We start from the raw sequence: 15,611 nt of genomic DNA on the forward strand, positions 1-15,611 counted from the left end.
ATGAACAAAAAACTTATTTGCAAAAGCAGTTTTAAAATCTGAACCCTTAAAGGATATCTACATTTTACTTTAAGTGACAGGATAAGCATAAGTCTCGTCCAAAGATTGAGATAGTGTAGCTTCTCAATGATCGTAACGATGAAAGTTGACAAAGTACTTCATTACTATCTTGGTGACTTACAATCTATATTTTATGTGCTCTCTAAATAAAATATTAACGTCTCATAAAAATATAAATACCAGCAGTTCATTAAACACTGAAAATTATGTGGAAACCTAGGACTTGCAAGTCTAATAATCATCCAAGGAAATAGTCCCCCCCCAAAATATTAGGCTAATACTCATCCTAAAAAATTATTCTACTTTACCAATAGTCATAAAACAGATTTTGATGCTATGTGAATTAGTTCTGTATTATATCTCCATCTTAAATGAAGATACATTTTAAAAATGCAAATTTTCTGATGAATTTGAGTTACAAATAATCTGTTCATAAAGATTTGGGATTGCCTTTTCAAACAGTACTGATATATGGCATTACAAACATGTAAAAAACCTGAACTGTAATTCTGTTCAACCTGCACCTAATGAAATAATGCTTTTGTTATTATGAAAAAATGCTAAGTTAACTTTTCAAGAGCTAGATGGCTAGCTAGCTATGGGACTCTCCAAAATCAATTTCGTGGCTTAATCTTAAAAGGAGTCACTTCAATCAAATGAAAGAGCTTTAAATTAACAGGAAAAGAGGAATGTGTCCTGATGTGAAACGTCAAGTGGAAACAACACACCGATTAAAGACTTTTCAAAGGCAGTATCAGAGGCCAGAGCAATACTACAGTGGCTAAGCTGTCTGTCTTGCAGAAGTGGCCAGCCCAGGTTTGATCCCTGGCACTGCAAATACTCACTTGAGCACTGCCAGGAGTGATCCCTGAGTACAGAGCCAGGAGTAAGCCCTGAAGCCCTGAGCACCACTGCGGGTACAGCCATCACCCCCCAAAAGGGAGCATTGAGCAAGTGTAGCAGAAATGAAAAATAAGAAAACAGCAACAAAAATTTGGCACAGATTTAAATTGACTTATTTTGCATTAAGGCAAAGCAAATACTGTATGAGAATGTTAAATTACTAGAAAGGGTAACTAATATTCCAGCAATTAATTTTAATTAAAAATATTAGTCTTAATTGGAATATTATACTTCATTATATCATGGCCATTATTTTATTTTTTTGTTTTGTTTTGGGGTCACAACTGGTAGTGGTTAGGGGACACTCTTGGCTCTGTACTCAGAAATTACTTGTGGCAGTACTCAGGGGACCATATGGGATATTGCTGAGGATAGAACCGAGGGCCGTCACCTGTAAGGCAAGTACCTTCGCTGCTGTACTATTGCTCCAGCCCCCATTATTTTTATTTTTAGACCACTGTGCACACTGGGTCACACCATACTGCTGTCAGAGCTTACTTCGGGAACTGTGCTCAGGAATTACTCTTGGCAGTGCCAGGGGACCACAGACAGTGCTGGGGACCGAACCAAGATCAGCTTCCTGCAAGACAAGTGCCGTACTCACTGTACGATCATCTCTCTGGTCCTATACATCATTTTTAGAAATAAAAGCTTTACCTACCAGTAATATGCTCACAGAAAGACTGCTCATCTTGAATTTTAAATACTTTTCAGGTAAATTCTATTATACACAGTGGTTTGAACATACACTTGATAATCAGATTAAAAATGATACTTAATCTAGACTGTCCTTAAATAAAAGAAATGGCAATTTCATGTGACGGTGTTAATGATTTCCTCCAATGAACGAAAGATCACGAAGTGAACTTTGATAGAGTTCAGGTAGTTTCGTTTAGTGTGGGCCACATGCGGCAGTGCTCAGGGGTGTTAATTCTGGTTCTGCGCTCAGGAATTATTCTTGGGAGTGCCAGGGAATGACCCCAGGTCAGCTGCGTGCAAGGCAAGGGTGCTACCCCCTGTACTACCTCTCCAACTCCCAAGTTTAGGTGGTTTTTAATAACTAATTCACATTTTGTAAAGCCAGTTTCTTCCCCTTTCGATTCTGCAGGGAGTCCTGCCAACCAGTGCTCAGGAGCCTCCGTGGCAGGAAGTGGCTGGCCAGGCTGGGGCCCAGCGCAAGGCCTGAGGACGCAACGCTGCTCGGGTCCCTGCGTGCTGGGGATCAGCTGCGGAGCCCAGGACGGCCGTGTCCATTTTATAAATGTTTACTGTCCAACTAATGGACAGAATGACTTCAGGTATTTTCTTACGCATGGGGGTAACTTAGCAAGGTGTTTGTTTTTAAAATTCCCCAATTTGGAAGAATGATTTACGACCTAAAATAAACAAATATATAAATAGATACAGGGGGCCAGAGAGATAGTATAGCAAATGGGGCGCTTGCCTTGCATGCAGCCAGCCTGGATTCAATCCCCAGCACCCCATACGGTCCCCCGAGTCCTGCTAGGAGTGATCCCTGAGCACAGAACCAGTGGTAAACCCTGAGCACTATTGGGGGTGGCCCAAAAACTAGGAAAAAAAAAAAAAGGACAAATATAAATGGATAAAATATAAATAGCAGGCTACATGCTACATATACTAAATAATTTGAGTCTGGTCAAAATATAGCTGATGTTATAATATAAAATATAGCCTATTATATACAATATTAATATCTTCAAGAAATAACAACAAATATATATCTAAAACTGTATTCTTTAGTTAGAGTAAATGTTGAAGTCATTGTAATAGGTAGAAATAATTTTATCTCCTATAGAAAAGTTACTTTTGCTAGTATATTTTAACCATACATAGAAAATGCAAATCAAATCACAGGAGGATGTTTTCATTCGTTTGTGGACACAATTGTGAAGTTGACACACTTGCAGTAGAGAGTGTGCAGATGTGTAGGTATGTCACCTTCAATAGTTCACTATTATACCGTGACTGCTGAAACTCCAGCTACTCGAATGTAATGTTTTGTTCTTTTTGAGGGGGCACCGTGGCAGTGCTCAGGGCTTACTCCTGCTCCTGTGCTCAGAGATCACTCCCCGTGGGGGCTAGAGGACCATCTGCAGTGCTGGACAGAGCTCAGGTTGGCCATGAGCGACACGCTTTCCCCGCTGCACTGCCTCTCTGGGCCCAGAGAATCGCTACGGGAACAGAGAGCATTGCTTAGTGTTCCCCGCTGACACGGAGATACGGGCAGCGGACAGTTTAATCACGGTAATAACTGACACAAACTTAATCAGAAATGAATAAGAACGTTAAACACATCTCAATTCTTTCATTTTCACTACCCATCTGGGGTATTTGCCCTTTTTACTCTCTTAGGAGATCTTGAATTTTCTCAGTGGGTGGGAGGGCGCATACCCACCTGTGCAGAGGCTACTGCTGGCTCTGCACACAGTCACTCCTTACAGGCTCAGGGGACAATGCAGGGTGTCTGGGATCAAACCTGGGTCGGCCGCATGCAAAGTAAGTGCAACAACTGTACTACTGCTCTAGCTCCTCAAAATCCTGAGGTTGTTAATTTTTTCCCCCCATTCATTTGCTCTTTATGTCTGATAATTTTCTTGGATATAAAGTTGTAAAGAGAAATGCTCTATGAGCAACCTAACTGTACTAGTTTTTCCTGAGTAATCTAAAACATTCTCAGTATTTCCTTTTCTGAAAGTGTCGACTCCAGGACTAGCCTGTCCCCTTTGTGACAGGCCGTGATACTTAGACTTCCTTTGCTCCGCTCTTCCCCTTGTTTGGGGGCCGGACCCAGCTGGTCAGGGCTTCCTCCAGGCTCTGTGCTTGGGGACCACTCTAGGCTTGGGTACCATATGGAGTGGGGAATACCAAACCTGCATTAGCCAAGTGCAAAGCAAACACACTACTCACTGCACTATAGCACCAGGCCTGGAAAATTATTTCTCTATATGTATGTTAAAATCATTTTGTCTAGCTCCCTCTTCAATTGAAACTTTAAAGTGTAAGTAAACTATAAATTTAACCAATGGTGTCACATTAAGGATTATTTTGCATATAATATTTACTGTTACTATTTTAGCTTATATTTTTCTCAGGTGCAATTAATGAATTGGATACGTAGTATAAGTATCTAACTACAGACAGTTAAATTAATACATAAATTACAATGTATGTACTCAAAAATAAAAAGGCAATTATTCCCATAATTTAACTGGCCTAATTATAAATAATAAACATTTTAATAATGAAAGTTAAAATTTTTTTTCTATAATAGAAAAAAAATGAGCTTCTTTTAAGTTATAGTGAAGCCCAAGTAATTTTCTTCCTGTCTCTTTTTACCCCCTTCAGCTTCTGAGCCACACCCAGTGGTGTTCGATGCTTGTTTGTAGCTCGGCACTCAGTGATCAGTGCTGCGGACTGAACCTGGGTCGGTCACGTGCAAGGCAAGAGCCCCGCCCAGTGTACTGTCTCTCTGGCCTGATTCTTAACCTTTTCCTTGCAGCACTGCAGCGCACACTTTCGTGCGACTTCTTTCTATGGTGTGGTGGGTGTGAGGGGGAGGGGTGGCTTCAGCCACCAGGAATACTCAGGGCTTCTCCGCACTGGGCTCAGGGAACCAATCCCAGAGACGTTTGGGGAACCATGTGCGGCGCTGGGGACTGAACCAGGATCGACTCTGAGCAAAGCAAGCATCTGAACCCCAGGGTAAGATCTCTCTGGCCCACATGTAACTTTTCTAAATTCTAACATTCCTAATTAACGATACATCAAGGGAATTACTTGTCTGATGCTTTCAAAGAAAAGTGATTGCTCTTATGATAACATAAAAAACAATATTCTTCTCCCCAGCTTTTTGGGTCACACCTGGAGATGCACAGGGGTTATTTCTGGCCCTGCCTTCAGGAATTAGTCCTGGCAGTGCTTGGAGATCAGATCCAACCCTGGTCGGTTGTGTGCAAGGCAAATACCCTACCTGCTGTACTATTATTGCTCAGGCCCCGACATAAAAATTTGTGCATGTTTTCTAGTTAAGAATCACTGATACTTTTTAATACCATGTTACAGCAGTGATAACATGTCTAGTTCTAAAGTGGTTTCTGAAATTTATACTCTCCTTAAGACTGAGTTCTAACAGATAAAAGTATATTTTAATAGTGTGCTAAAGTAAAAATTCTGGAAAAGCTTTTTCTTCTTTTAGCACTCTATTATAATATATGTATGAAATCAAGAAGTCTACAGCTATACTTCTTGTGAAGTTATTCTTAGAAGAAATGATCAGGAATTTAAACAAAAATCAATTTTAATGCATTAAGACTTTTATTCTAAATTTTAGATACAAGAGATTTTTTTTTTTGTAACCACAATAGGGCGATCAATTAAACAAAGAGTTTTTAAGATTCAGTGCTTACTTTCTGTTGTTGATGTTGTTATAATTATTTGATAGAGATGAAGGAGATATCTTTGGTAAAGTTGAAAAATTGGATGCACCTGGGGACCTTCAAAAATATGAAAATGTTAAATTAGATAAAAATGCTGAATTTTAAAATTAATTATGAAAAAAAAGAAAAGAAACTAACAGATGACAATGTACGGAGAAGATGAATGGAGAACAGATTTAGGAATAAAACCACTATATATCTTCTGATTTTTCAATTTTTAATCTTTCCTTCATATAAAAGTACAAAAGGGAACTATTTTCCAAAAAAGTATCAAATTACATACACAATTTGATATTATTTCTGTAAGTCTACTGAATCGAATTTACCTTTTTCTGAATTCAGGTAACCATCATGAACATTTGCAAACAATAATTTCCTCAATCAATGGAATTAAAATAATTTTTAAGGAAACTTGTGAAATTATCTTTGTGTCTCGGGTATAACATAGTATAATTATACACAGCATTGACACAGATACTAGAGAATTTACCAAGTCTTAAAGATGGCATTCGAGTGGTTACCAGAATGAGAGGAACCAAAGAGAGGGTAAACTGGGACAAAGAGGGTAACACGTGTTGTTTTCAATGATGCATATATGACACTTAAATATGATAATGTCATTTCAATTAAAATTAATCTAGTGAAAAATGTGAAGATAAAGAAACAGAATAACATAAAAGAATTCCAAACATGATCCCCAGAAGGAATAGAATAACCAAAGAATTCCAAATGTGATCATCAGAAGAAAATTTTGGCTAAAGTTATCTTTGGGGAAAAGAAGACATAAATCTGACAAATATTGAGTACCTCTCTAATTTAGAATCTTTTTCAGAAATCTCAATTACAAACGATTTTAATCAATGAATAACCTACATTAAAGGCATTATTATAATCAACAAGTCCATTAAACAGGAACAATTGCTTTATAGTAAAGTACTGAAAAGACAATTTTAAATTTTAAACTTTGTAAACAATTTTAATTTACTAGTATACGAGCGGTAGGAACTTTTTTTTTTTTTCCTTTTTGGGTCACATCTGGCGATGCTAAGGGGTTACTACCTGCTCTGCACTCAGGAATTACTCTTCACGGTGCTCGGGGAACCATATGGGATGCTGGGAATTAAACTATGGTTGGCTGAAAGCAAGGCAAATGCCCAACCTGCAGGATTATTGCTCCAGCCTGAAGCCTAATTTCTAATTTATCATAAATTCTAAATTAGAGAGGTCCAAAGTTATTAATCTTCTAAAAGTAATTTATTTGTTCTACTCAGGTGCTAATGAACAATGAAATGATTAGTGGGTAGCAAAGTATAACTAATAAAATCTACTCAGACTATTTAGACTTTTCTAAATATGTATGCTTATTACACAGCATTGTGAACAAGAAATCGTATGTAATAAAATTCTTTAGAAACAAAAATTTTGAGTTCTCAAGTTTTATATATTATAAAATATTGGTAAAACCATTTTCTTCATTTTAAAGGTTCAATCTGATAAAATAGGATGGATATAGGTAGATTAAGTGCTACTTGCACTTAAGTGCCTTTCTGAAAGACTATTATAAAATTCTACTTTATTTTGCTAAGCTCAAAATATAAAATACTATATACTGTCGGAAAACTATTTTAAAAAAGTAATTCTATTTTGGGGGGGCGGCAGAAGTTTCGAGGTCACATCTGGCTGTGCCTCTGGATTACTACCTGGCTCTGTGTTCGAGTGAACCCCACAGTGCCAAGGGGACCAACAGGCTGCTGGTGCCAGGGATCACACTAAGATTGTAGTTAAAGGGGCTACTGGCAAGGCAAGTGCCCCCGCTCTTGTACTGTCTACCCCCTGGTGCCTTAATCGTAAGTTGTAATCCAAATATTTTAAGGTACTCATGTTAAAAGTCACAAGAATATGAAAGCACTAGGTGGCTTTTTGCCTTCACACTTAAGAGTTTAATTAGGGAGATTAAGTCTAAATTAGAGATTGAGGCATATAGTAATATAAGTTGTCATGTTACCTTGAATTTTATTCAGCAGAAATGACAGGAATACAGATTCATTACTTTGTTCAATAAAGTAGCTGAAGTGCGCGCACCCACCCACCCACACACACATATCCTACTTGTAGTCCTTTTTATTATTCTCTAACAACTGTTCCCCAAGGATAGTTTTGGAAATTTCTATGAAATAAATTGAAACATCAAATATTTATTAAATTTATGTCTTGGTATTAGAATTGAAACCTCACAGTTCCTAATCACAGTCTAGTGGAGGAAAAATGATATATAAGCAAAATAACTACAACATGGTTTAAGTCATAATAAATTTAAAGAAATTAATGAAACAGAAAATTGTGAATAGCACCATGAGGTGACGAGCAAGATATGAAGAGATGGAAAGGTTGGTAGGAAGTAGATGTGAGAATATACAGATGGAAATAGTGCAAACCAAACAGAAACTATGATATGTACTGGAAATTACAAATAAATTCAACTTAGTCCAATCAGTAGAAGTATGTAATGGCAGAAACACAAGTTAATCAGGTGTGCTAATAACCTTTTTATGACATAAAGAAATTTATACTTTACTTGTGCTGTGGCACACTGGATGATATCAACCTAATCATTTTTATTTTAGAAAAGTAACTCAGGAGGACAGAGAGACATAGTAAGATTACTGGGAGATCAGAGGGAAAAGATAAAAGTAACAAAGTCGAGAATAAAGGAGGATAAAGGCTAGAGTTAAACGAGTGAAGTGAGCAATGACAGTCCTTGAGCGTTTAGGAAGCAATCCATTATGTTAAAACCAGGTGTTAATTCCAAGAACTTTGACCTCTTTTCACTGGGTAGCTATCTGCACTGATCATGCAAAAAACAAGAGGTGGGTAAAACTACTGGTAGCAGGCCCCGAAGAGTGCGTTAAGACATACAGCCTGGCACAAATTAGACCCCGCGTTAAGCACCAGAGGAGACTCTGAGTACTGCTGCTGAACAAGGAAGAGCTGTCAGGCCTGCACCCTCAGGTGAGCAAAGAGCATCAGAGTGGTCTTGCCCAATTCGCCCCCATCACAGCTAGGTGTGGCCCCACAGAACAAACAAACTGCTTACCAGAACCAGAACAAGTTACACCAAGCAACATGCAGTCATGTGTCATTATATGTTGGTGGTCCAACCAGGCTCTATCATAACCCTGTGTCTGTAGTATGCTACACCACTGAAGTTGTGTAATCACAAGCTGACACTTGCACAACACTGAACTCTCCTAACTGGGCTCTGGACATTTTCCAGAAATCCTATGAAGTGACTCATGACTGTAAGAGAAGTCAATGCACTTTTCATGCATTTTTTCCTGACCCTGCAGTTTCATATAACATCCATGTTGAAAAAAAAAAAAAGAAACACCAACCAATATTGATTTTTATCTGTCCCAAAACATTCTTTTGTTATCGCGCAACAAATGGAAGTTTGAATAAAACTATATTCTACTACTTACTGAAGTAGCACGACCAAAAAGAAAACAAATGTGATTATTTGAAATTTCAAGCAGAAACAGCTACTCTTTAAGTATCAGAGAAGCATGGTAGAGTGTCTTTAAATAGCAGTGAGAGGACCAGAAAGATAAAATAGTGATTAAGGTATGTCTTGCAAACGGAAGATCTTGGTTAAATCCCTGGACCCGAATGGTTTCCTGAGTACTGCTAGGGTGACACTTTGAGCACAGAGCTAGGAGCACCCCTCAAGCATTGCTGACTGTGGTCCTAACTGCCGCCCCTCGCCCCAAATAAACAGATACCATGGAGATCAGAAAGAATGTAACCCACAGGCTGATCTGAATGCGACAGGCAACTAAAATTCTATTGGCGGTGGGGATCATTTGTTGCCAGCACTACTACATGACCCGACTGATTGGGGGCTGGAGAGACAGGACAGGGATACGGTGCTCGCACGCACAGAGATGACCCGGGTGAGATTCCCGGAACTGCCAGGAGGGATCCCTGAGCGGTGTCAGGAATAAGCCCCGAACACCAAAGGTATGGCCCAAAAACCAAAACCAAGAAGTCTGGTCTCTTTTCTATTCTGATTCTGACTTCTGACAGATTACACATAACCCAACTTATCTTGATGTTTGTGGAATTACTTTCAGGTTACTTAAGGTTGACCAGTTTCTGGGTAATTTTTGATGTAATCTGGAAATTCAATTGTTGATTAGCAACTCTACTCAATGACTTTCTAAGGAGAAAAAAGTCTTTGATATTGACTGTATACCAATTTTGACTACTTTGAGCTAGGTATAAGACAATGATTCATTTACTACACAAGACAATTTAATGAAAATCATTTCACAGAAGGGCAAAATTGAAATGTATCTGATAAATGAACAAACTACTTGAACACCTCCGTCATTCCCAATATTTCAACTGAAAGAACACAATTCAAGGCTAAACTGGGTCTCTGATGTCAAGAGCGAAACAGGATATTTCTGTTACAGAAACTTAACATACACAGCAGCTCAAACAATTAAAACACAGGAAAGTCTGAACAGTGATACCACAAAGAGATTTAAATATTTTCAAGTGATAAAACAACCTAACTTTGTAAAATGTTACACTATGATTCTGTTAAGAAAAACAAAACCAACCATAAACACTCCCCATTTCTAACAATCATTCTAAGAGTACTTTGAGGGAAAAAAAGTTTATCTTGAAAAACGTAAATAGGGGCTGGAGCGATAGCACAGCGGGTAGGGCGTTTGCCTTGCACGCGGCCGACCCGGGTTCGAATCCCAGCATCCCATATGGTCCCCTGAGCACCGCCAGGGGTGATTCCTGAGTGCATGAGCCAGGAGTGACCCCTGTGCATCGCCGGGTGTGACCCAAAAAGCAAAAAAAAAACCAAAAAAACTGTAAATATTTCTTATTGTTGACGATTAGAAGCTTTTGCTGTGTAGACCAGGTAGAGTGACAGGGACTTAAAAATAAGCAAGCTACTGTAGGAAAGTTTAGACATAAAATTCATCTCGTAATGATATTTGTTCTTTAATTGGTAAAATACGTTATTTACAAAGCACTCTACTTTCAGAAGTCAAAATTACTTTTATATACAAGCCCTCTATTTAATCCTCAGCCTATTAATATTCTCCTACTCATGTTCCATATATAAAGCTTAAGCCTCCCCCTTTTAGCTTGCCGACTTGATATGTAAAATGTTGCATGTAAGTACTAGTTTTCACTGCTAACAGGTTAAGAAGTCATTTTTGATACCACTGTCAGTCCCAATCTAATACTCTGTCATCTTTAGTTTTTTGGGGGTGCCTCCCAAGTGGTGGTCTGGAAGCCTCCCAAGTGGGGTCCTCCTCCTGCAACTTCTGGCCAACTGCACTGGTTCAATGGAAACACCTGAGGAAGAGGCGTGGCAAGGCACTGTGTACAGGGGTTTACTAGGGCCATGCACCCAGTGACGCCCAGGCAGAAAAGGGGACCGAGGAGGACCAGAATATGAAGGCATGGACTCTAGAATATGTCCTATCTATTTGACTCCATGCTCAAAATTTCCCCCAAATCATCTCAAATGTATCTTCCTAATTCCAACAAGTTTAAACCAAGATTTTCCCCGTTCACCCACAGGCCAATAAATAAATAAATAAATAAATAAACAAACAAACAAATAAATAAACACTCCATATATTCACAAATCAATTTTAAAAACTTCAAAAACTCTTACAACTCTCATAGCCAACATCTCTTCATTTCATTTTACCGTGACTATATTTATTTTCCATTTGTCCTGATTAATCTTGATTATATTTCCTTAAATTGCTCATATTCTTTTCAAACCACAGGAGAAAGGAAGGAATAAAATAACAAATAATTGTTAGTATCTATGAATTTCAAGCACTTATATAAGAACTGTACATTTATATTCATTTATGCATGAAATACATTTAAAAAATTTCTAACTTCAATGAAATTTGGGCATGGCTTTTAAATACCAAGTCTAATACTAGTTGATGATTTTACTGTGTCCGTCCTCCATAAAACTGGGAGATATATTACTGTTACTAGATTATATATTATCTTACTATAGGACAAAGTAGAGTATTTAGGTTTGGGATAAACTGACAAAAATGCATTTTTCTCCTTGCAAAAGAAAATCTTCATACATATTCAAAATCTTAATGAGTACTAAACTGGGGAACCTTGAAATATAGTTATGGGGAAATCCAAGTATACGTATTTCCAAAAAGGATTTGGAATTTGGACAGCCAAAATAACAAGGGAGCAGTTTATTGGTGAATGGCAATACATAAAAACTTCATTCTAGTATTATTATGAAGCATTTACCTAGATGAAAAATACCCAAGAAAGATGTCAACATTTAAATAAAGGAAAGATTTATATATAGTTTCTTTACTTTTTCAGGGAAAAAAACTGTCTTTCCAAGTACCACTTTAGCTATCTTTCTTCCCGCACATTTCACGAGTCATCTATACCTGTTGTTCCATTTTCTGACAAACTATTCATCCAATTTTCCCACAATCTATTTCTCGTTCCCATTGTGCTATCTCCATTTGCAGAAAAAGTACTGCCTCTAGGTCCAGAGTGATAGTGCAGTGGGCAGGGTGCTTGCCTTGCACGTGGCCAACCTGGGTTTGATTTCCAGAATCTCGCATAGTCATCTGAGCCCCCCATGAGTGCGGAGGCAGGAGTAAGCCCTGGGGATGCTGGATGTGGCCAAACAAGCAACAACAAAAACCAAACCAACAAAAAACATGACCCCATTCACTTTCCCATTCTCCCTGTCAGTCCCTACAAGAGTTAGCACTGCTGACCACTCCAGCCTACCCCCTTGGTCCTTATCCAGAGTAAAATCTGAACCACATATATTGCTTTGATTTTTTATGTAATTGAAAACATTCTTTATGCAGTTTAATAAATTGTTTTTACATCTTTTATTAGATAATTCTCACTTTTCAGAATATAAACCCATCTGCAATCTCGTTATTTTCTGAACTTTGAAGTTCTATTTTCAGTTGAACATTACAGACTTTTACTTGGCTGTTCCATCACCTCAAACATTAGAATGATTAGATAAAGGCCAGCTACTAACCCATTGTCTCAACTCCCATAAGCAAGTCATCTATACCTGTTGTTCCATTTTCTGACAAACTATTCATCCAAATTTCCCACAATCTATTACTCGTTCCCATTGTGCTATCTCCATTTGCAGAAAAAGTACTGCCTCTAGGTCCAGAGTGATAGTGCAGTGGGCAGGGTGCTTGCCTTGCATCTATATTCATAGAAACTTTAAGAATTCATTTTCCGTAAACTTATAGCTATTTTGTTTCTAAAAAATAACTTAGACTGGCAAGGACAACCCTAATAATGAGACTACTGAGATTTAAAAAAAAAATGTAAAAAAAAAACTGGGGAAAATTTACCATTAAAATGAAGTCAATACTTTATGTAAACAAGCAGACAGCAAAACAAAACAACCAATATTGTAGTCACCAAGATGTCTGCTTTTTTTCCCCTAACCAGAAAGTAGTATGCAATATTTATAAAGTGCTTTCTCAAAGCACAGTACTCAGGAGCAAAGTGCTATAAAAATATTAACTGAGCACCAGACTAAGTCTATACTTAGTATTTCGGTCACCAAGCTGGAGTTCTGCTAATCACAGCACAGATGGCAAAGGTACAACATACGAGTAAGCACTACTGGCTCAGGTATAGAGCAGGTAGAGCACTTCCCTTGCATGCCACCGACGTGGGTTCAAACCCTGGCACACCATATGGTGCCCAAACCCTGCCAGGAGCTCTCAGTGCAGAGCCAGGAATAAGCCCCGAGCAATGTCAGGTAGGGAGTAAGGGGAAAGGGGGGGGGTAGAAAGAGGGAAAGAGGGGGAGAGGGAGAGAGAGAGAGAGAGAAAGAAAAGACCACTGGCTAAGTCTTGCACTTGTGCCCCTTCAGTTTTGATGCTTGATTCTTTTCTAAATCTTTCCTAACCCAAGAAATCTGTCTCTTCAACAATCATCAATGACTCTTTACTTCTTTCATGCACTATTGAATGTCTATTATCACTATTTTTGAAGGGCTGAGAGACAGTTCAGCTTGCCTTGCGTGTGGCTGAAGTGAGTTCTATCCTTGGCATTCCATATGGGCCTCCGCTCGCCCCCCCACCCCCGTCCAAACGCTGCCAGGAGTAATTCTGGGTGCAGAGACAGGGATTACTGCCATGTGTGGCCCCCAAACCAAAATATCTTTGTCTCTACAGATCTACATATACACAAATAGACATATTTTAAGCAATTTATAAAACAAAAATTTTCATGATATGAAAGAGAATTTTTTTAAACTTATTTCTGAAAAACAGCAACATTTCTATAATGCTTGATCTAATGGCTTTCTTTGTTTGAAAGTATTACTCATAAATGAAACCAAAGGGTAAAATAGAACAATAAAATTGTACCTTACTTAAAAACTATGGCTGAAAAAAAAAAATTGCATGGCAGAGCCTGGCAAGCTCCCTGTGGCGTATTCGATATGCCAAAAACAGTAACAAGTCTCACAATGGAGACGTTATTGGTGCCCGCTTGAGCAAATTGATGAGCAATGAAATGACAGTGACAGTGACATGGCTGAAAAACAAGGTATAGATAATTTTCCGCTACTATTAAATTTACAGTTCAAAGCAGTTACATTGATTTGAAAACACGGAGCTCAATTAGACAATAAACATCTGTCAGTGGAAAAAAAAATTTTCACTAAGTGAAGCACATTTTTCTGGAGAATAAGAGTTAATCTACTAGTGTAGGTTTCTTTCCTGTTAGTACTCTCCAAGTTTATGTATTTTTCAACATTAAAATAATTTTGAAGTAAAAGCTTAACAAGCAGCACATTTTTCAATTGAATAATTAGACTATCCAACAGATACAGATATATAAAATTTCTATATATTGTTAGAAAATAAATGGTCAAATGTCAAAATAAAATTGAATAATTAAGACTATCCAAGAAAAAAATATCATAAATATCAATCTCTAGAAAATAAATGACTAAATTTACCAGATAAAAAAAAACTTTAGAGGAATTAAAAATTTTTTATGGTATCAGAAAAGACTGTGTTAGAGGTTTTAACAAATATTCAAAAACTAGATTAGAAATACAAGACTTGAACAAAACTTAAGCCCTTTGGTATTTTAAAATGTAGCATGAATATAAACACAAAACTCTCCATTTACAGGGCAGAGTGACTGCACAGCAGCTAGGGAGTTTGCCTTGCAAGCAGCTCACCCGGGTTTGACCCCTACATCCCATATATGGTCCCCCACATGGCTGCTAGGAATGACCCCTGATCACAGAGCCAGCAGTAAGCCCTGAGGATCACTTAGTGTGACCCACAAACAGAAATAATCTAGTTTACACATTGATGCCTGGCAGAAAAATCCAGGCAGGAAACTTTGTGATAGGTCTTCACATTTCTAATAGTGTTTTTGCCTCGGCCCTGGTTCCGCCCCACCCGGAGTCAGGCTCCCTCTAATACAGATTGTTGTTTTAGTGTATGGACATTTTTATAAGCATAGACTCCCTGTTTTAAATTGCTTCATATTTGCATGGAGGCCAAAATCTGTGCTTCAGAAGCACGCGGTATTAATTTTCATCAAATGGACCCTAGTACATTTAAAGATATTTAAAATACTTAAGCTCCTGTTTCCAGTGGTTTTGGAAAAGTAAGACAAAATAGATATTAACTAACATGCTTTCTCTTAGCACACGTTCATGTACTGCAGTGCTGCTCTTACATTCTTCTGTTGACAGTACAGAGAGGTGAGTCTTAGACTTACAATAAATTTTATATTCTGCTGATCGTGGATGAGGACCTGGAAGCTACTAAGTCACAGAGCACCTATAAAGAAATGTTAACAACAGGAATTGTCATGTTCCTTATACCAACAGCACTGTAATCAGCCTTGGCCTGATTTGAAGAGCAATTCATGAACCCAAATAACAAATAACTCAGAAATTTGGGGGATGGAGCCTCAGGAAATATGTTTTAAGAACAATGTATTAAAACATGTATTAACAACTGAAGGTGTTTTCCTTCCCTCTATAGTGCTAACGCAGCTTGTACTGGGCTGTAATTGGCAGTGTTTTGATAATATCGTGACTCTGATAGTCCTAAAACCATCCAGAATATTTTCTCCAGG

At 38.1% G+C, this 15,611-nt stretch overlaps 1 protein-coding gene across 3 annotated transcripts in view; it reads right to left on the reverse strand.

Annotated features, from left to right (window-relative positions):
* The window catches only part of USP15 (ubiquitin specific peptidase 15), a 120,183-nt gene that overhangs the window by 51,949 nt on the left and 52,623 nt on the right, over positions 1-15,611 (reverse strand). Inside the window, exon 7 of one of the 3 annotated variants that reach the window (XM_055126503.1) lies at positions 5,391-5,477. The exons of the other annotated variants lie outside the window; for them this stretch is intronic. Coding sequence (XP_054982478.1) covers positions 5,391-5,477 — 87 coding nt within the window. The remainder of the gene's footprint in view (positions 1-5,390; positions 5,478-15,611) is intronic. 3 annotated transcript variants of the gene reach the window in all.

The sequence above is a fragment of the Sorex araneus genome, chromosome 2 (genome assembly GCF_027595985.1).
Source record: "Sorex araneus isolate mSorAra2 chromosome 2, mSorAra2.pri, whole genome shotgun sequence".
Lineage (NCBI taxonomy): Eukaryota > Metazoa > Chordata > Mammalia > Eulipotyphla > Soricidae > Sorex > Sorex araneus.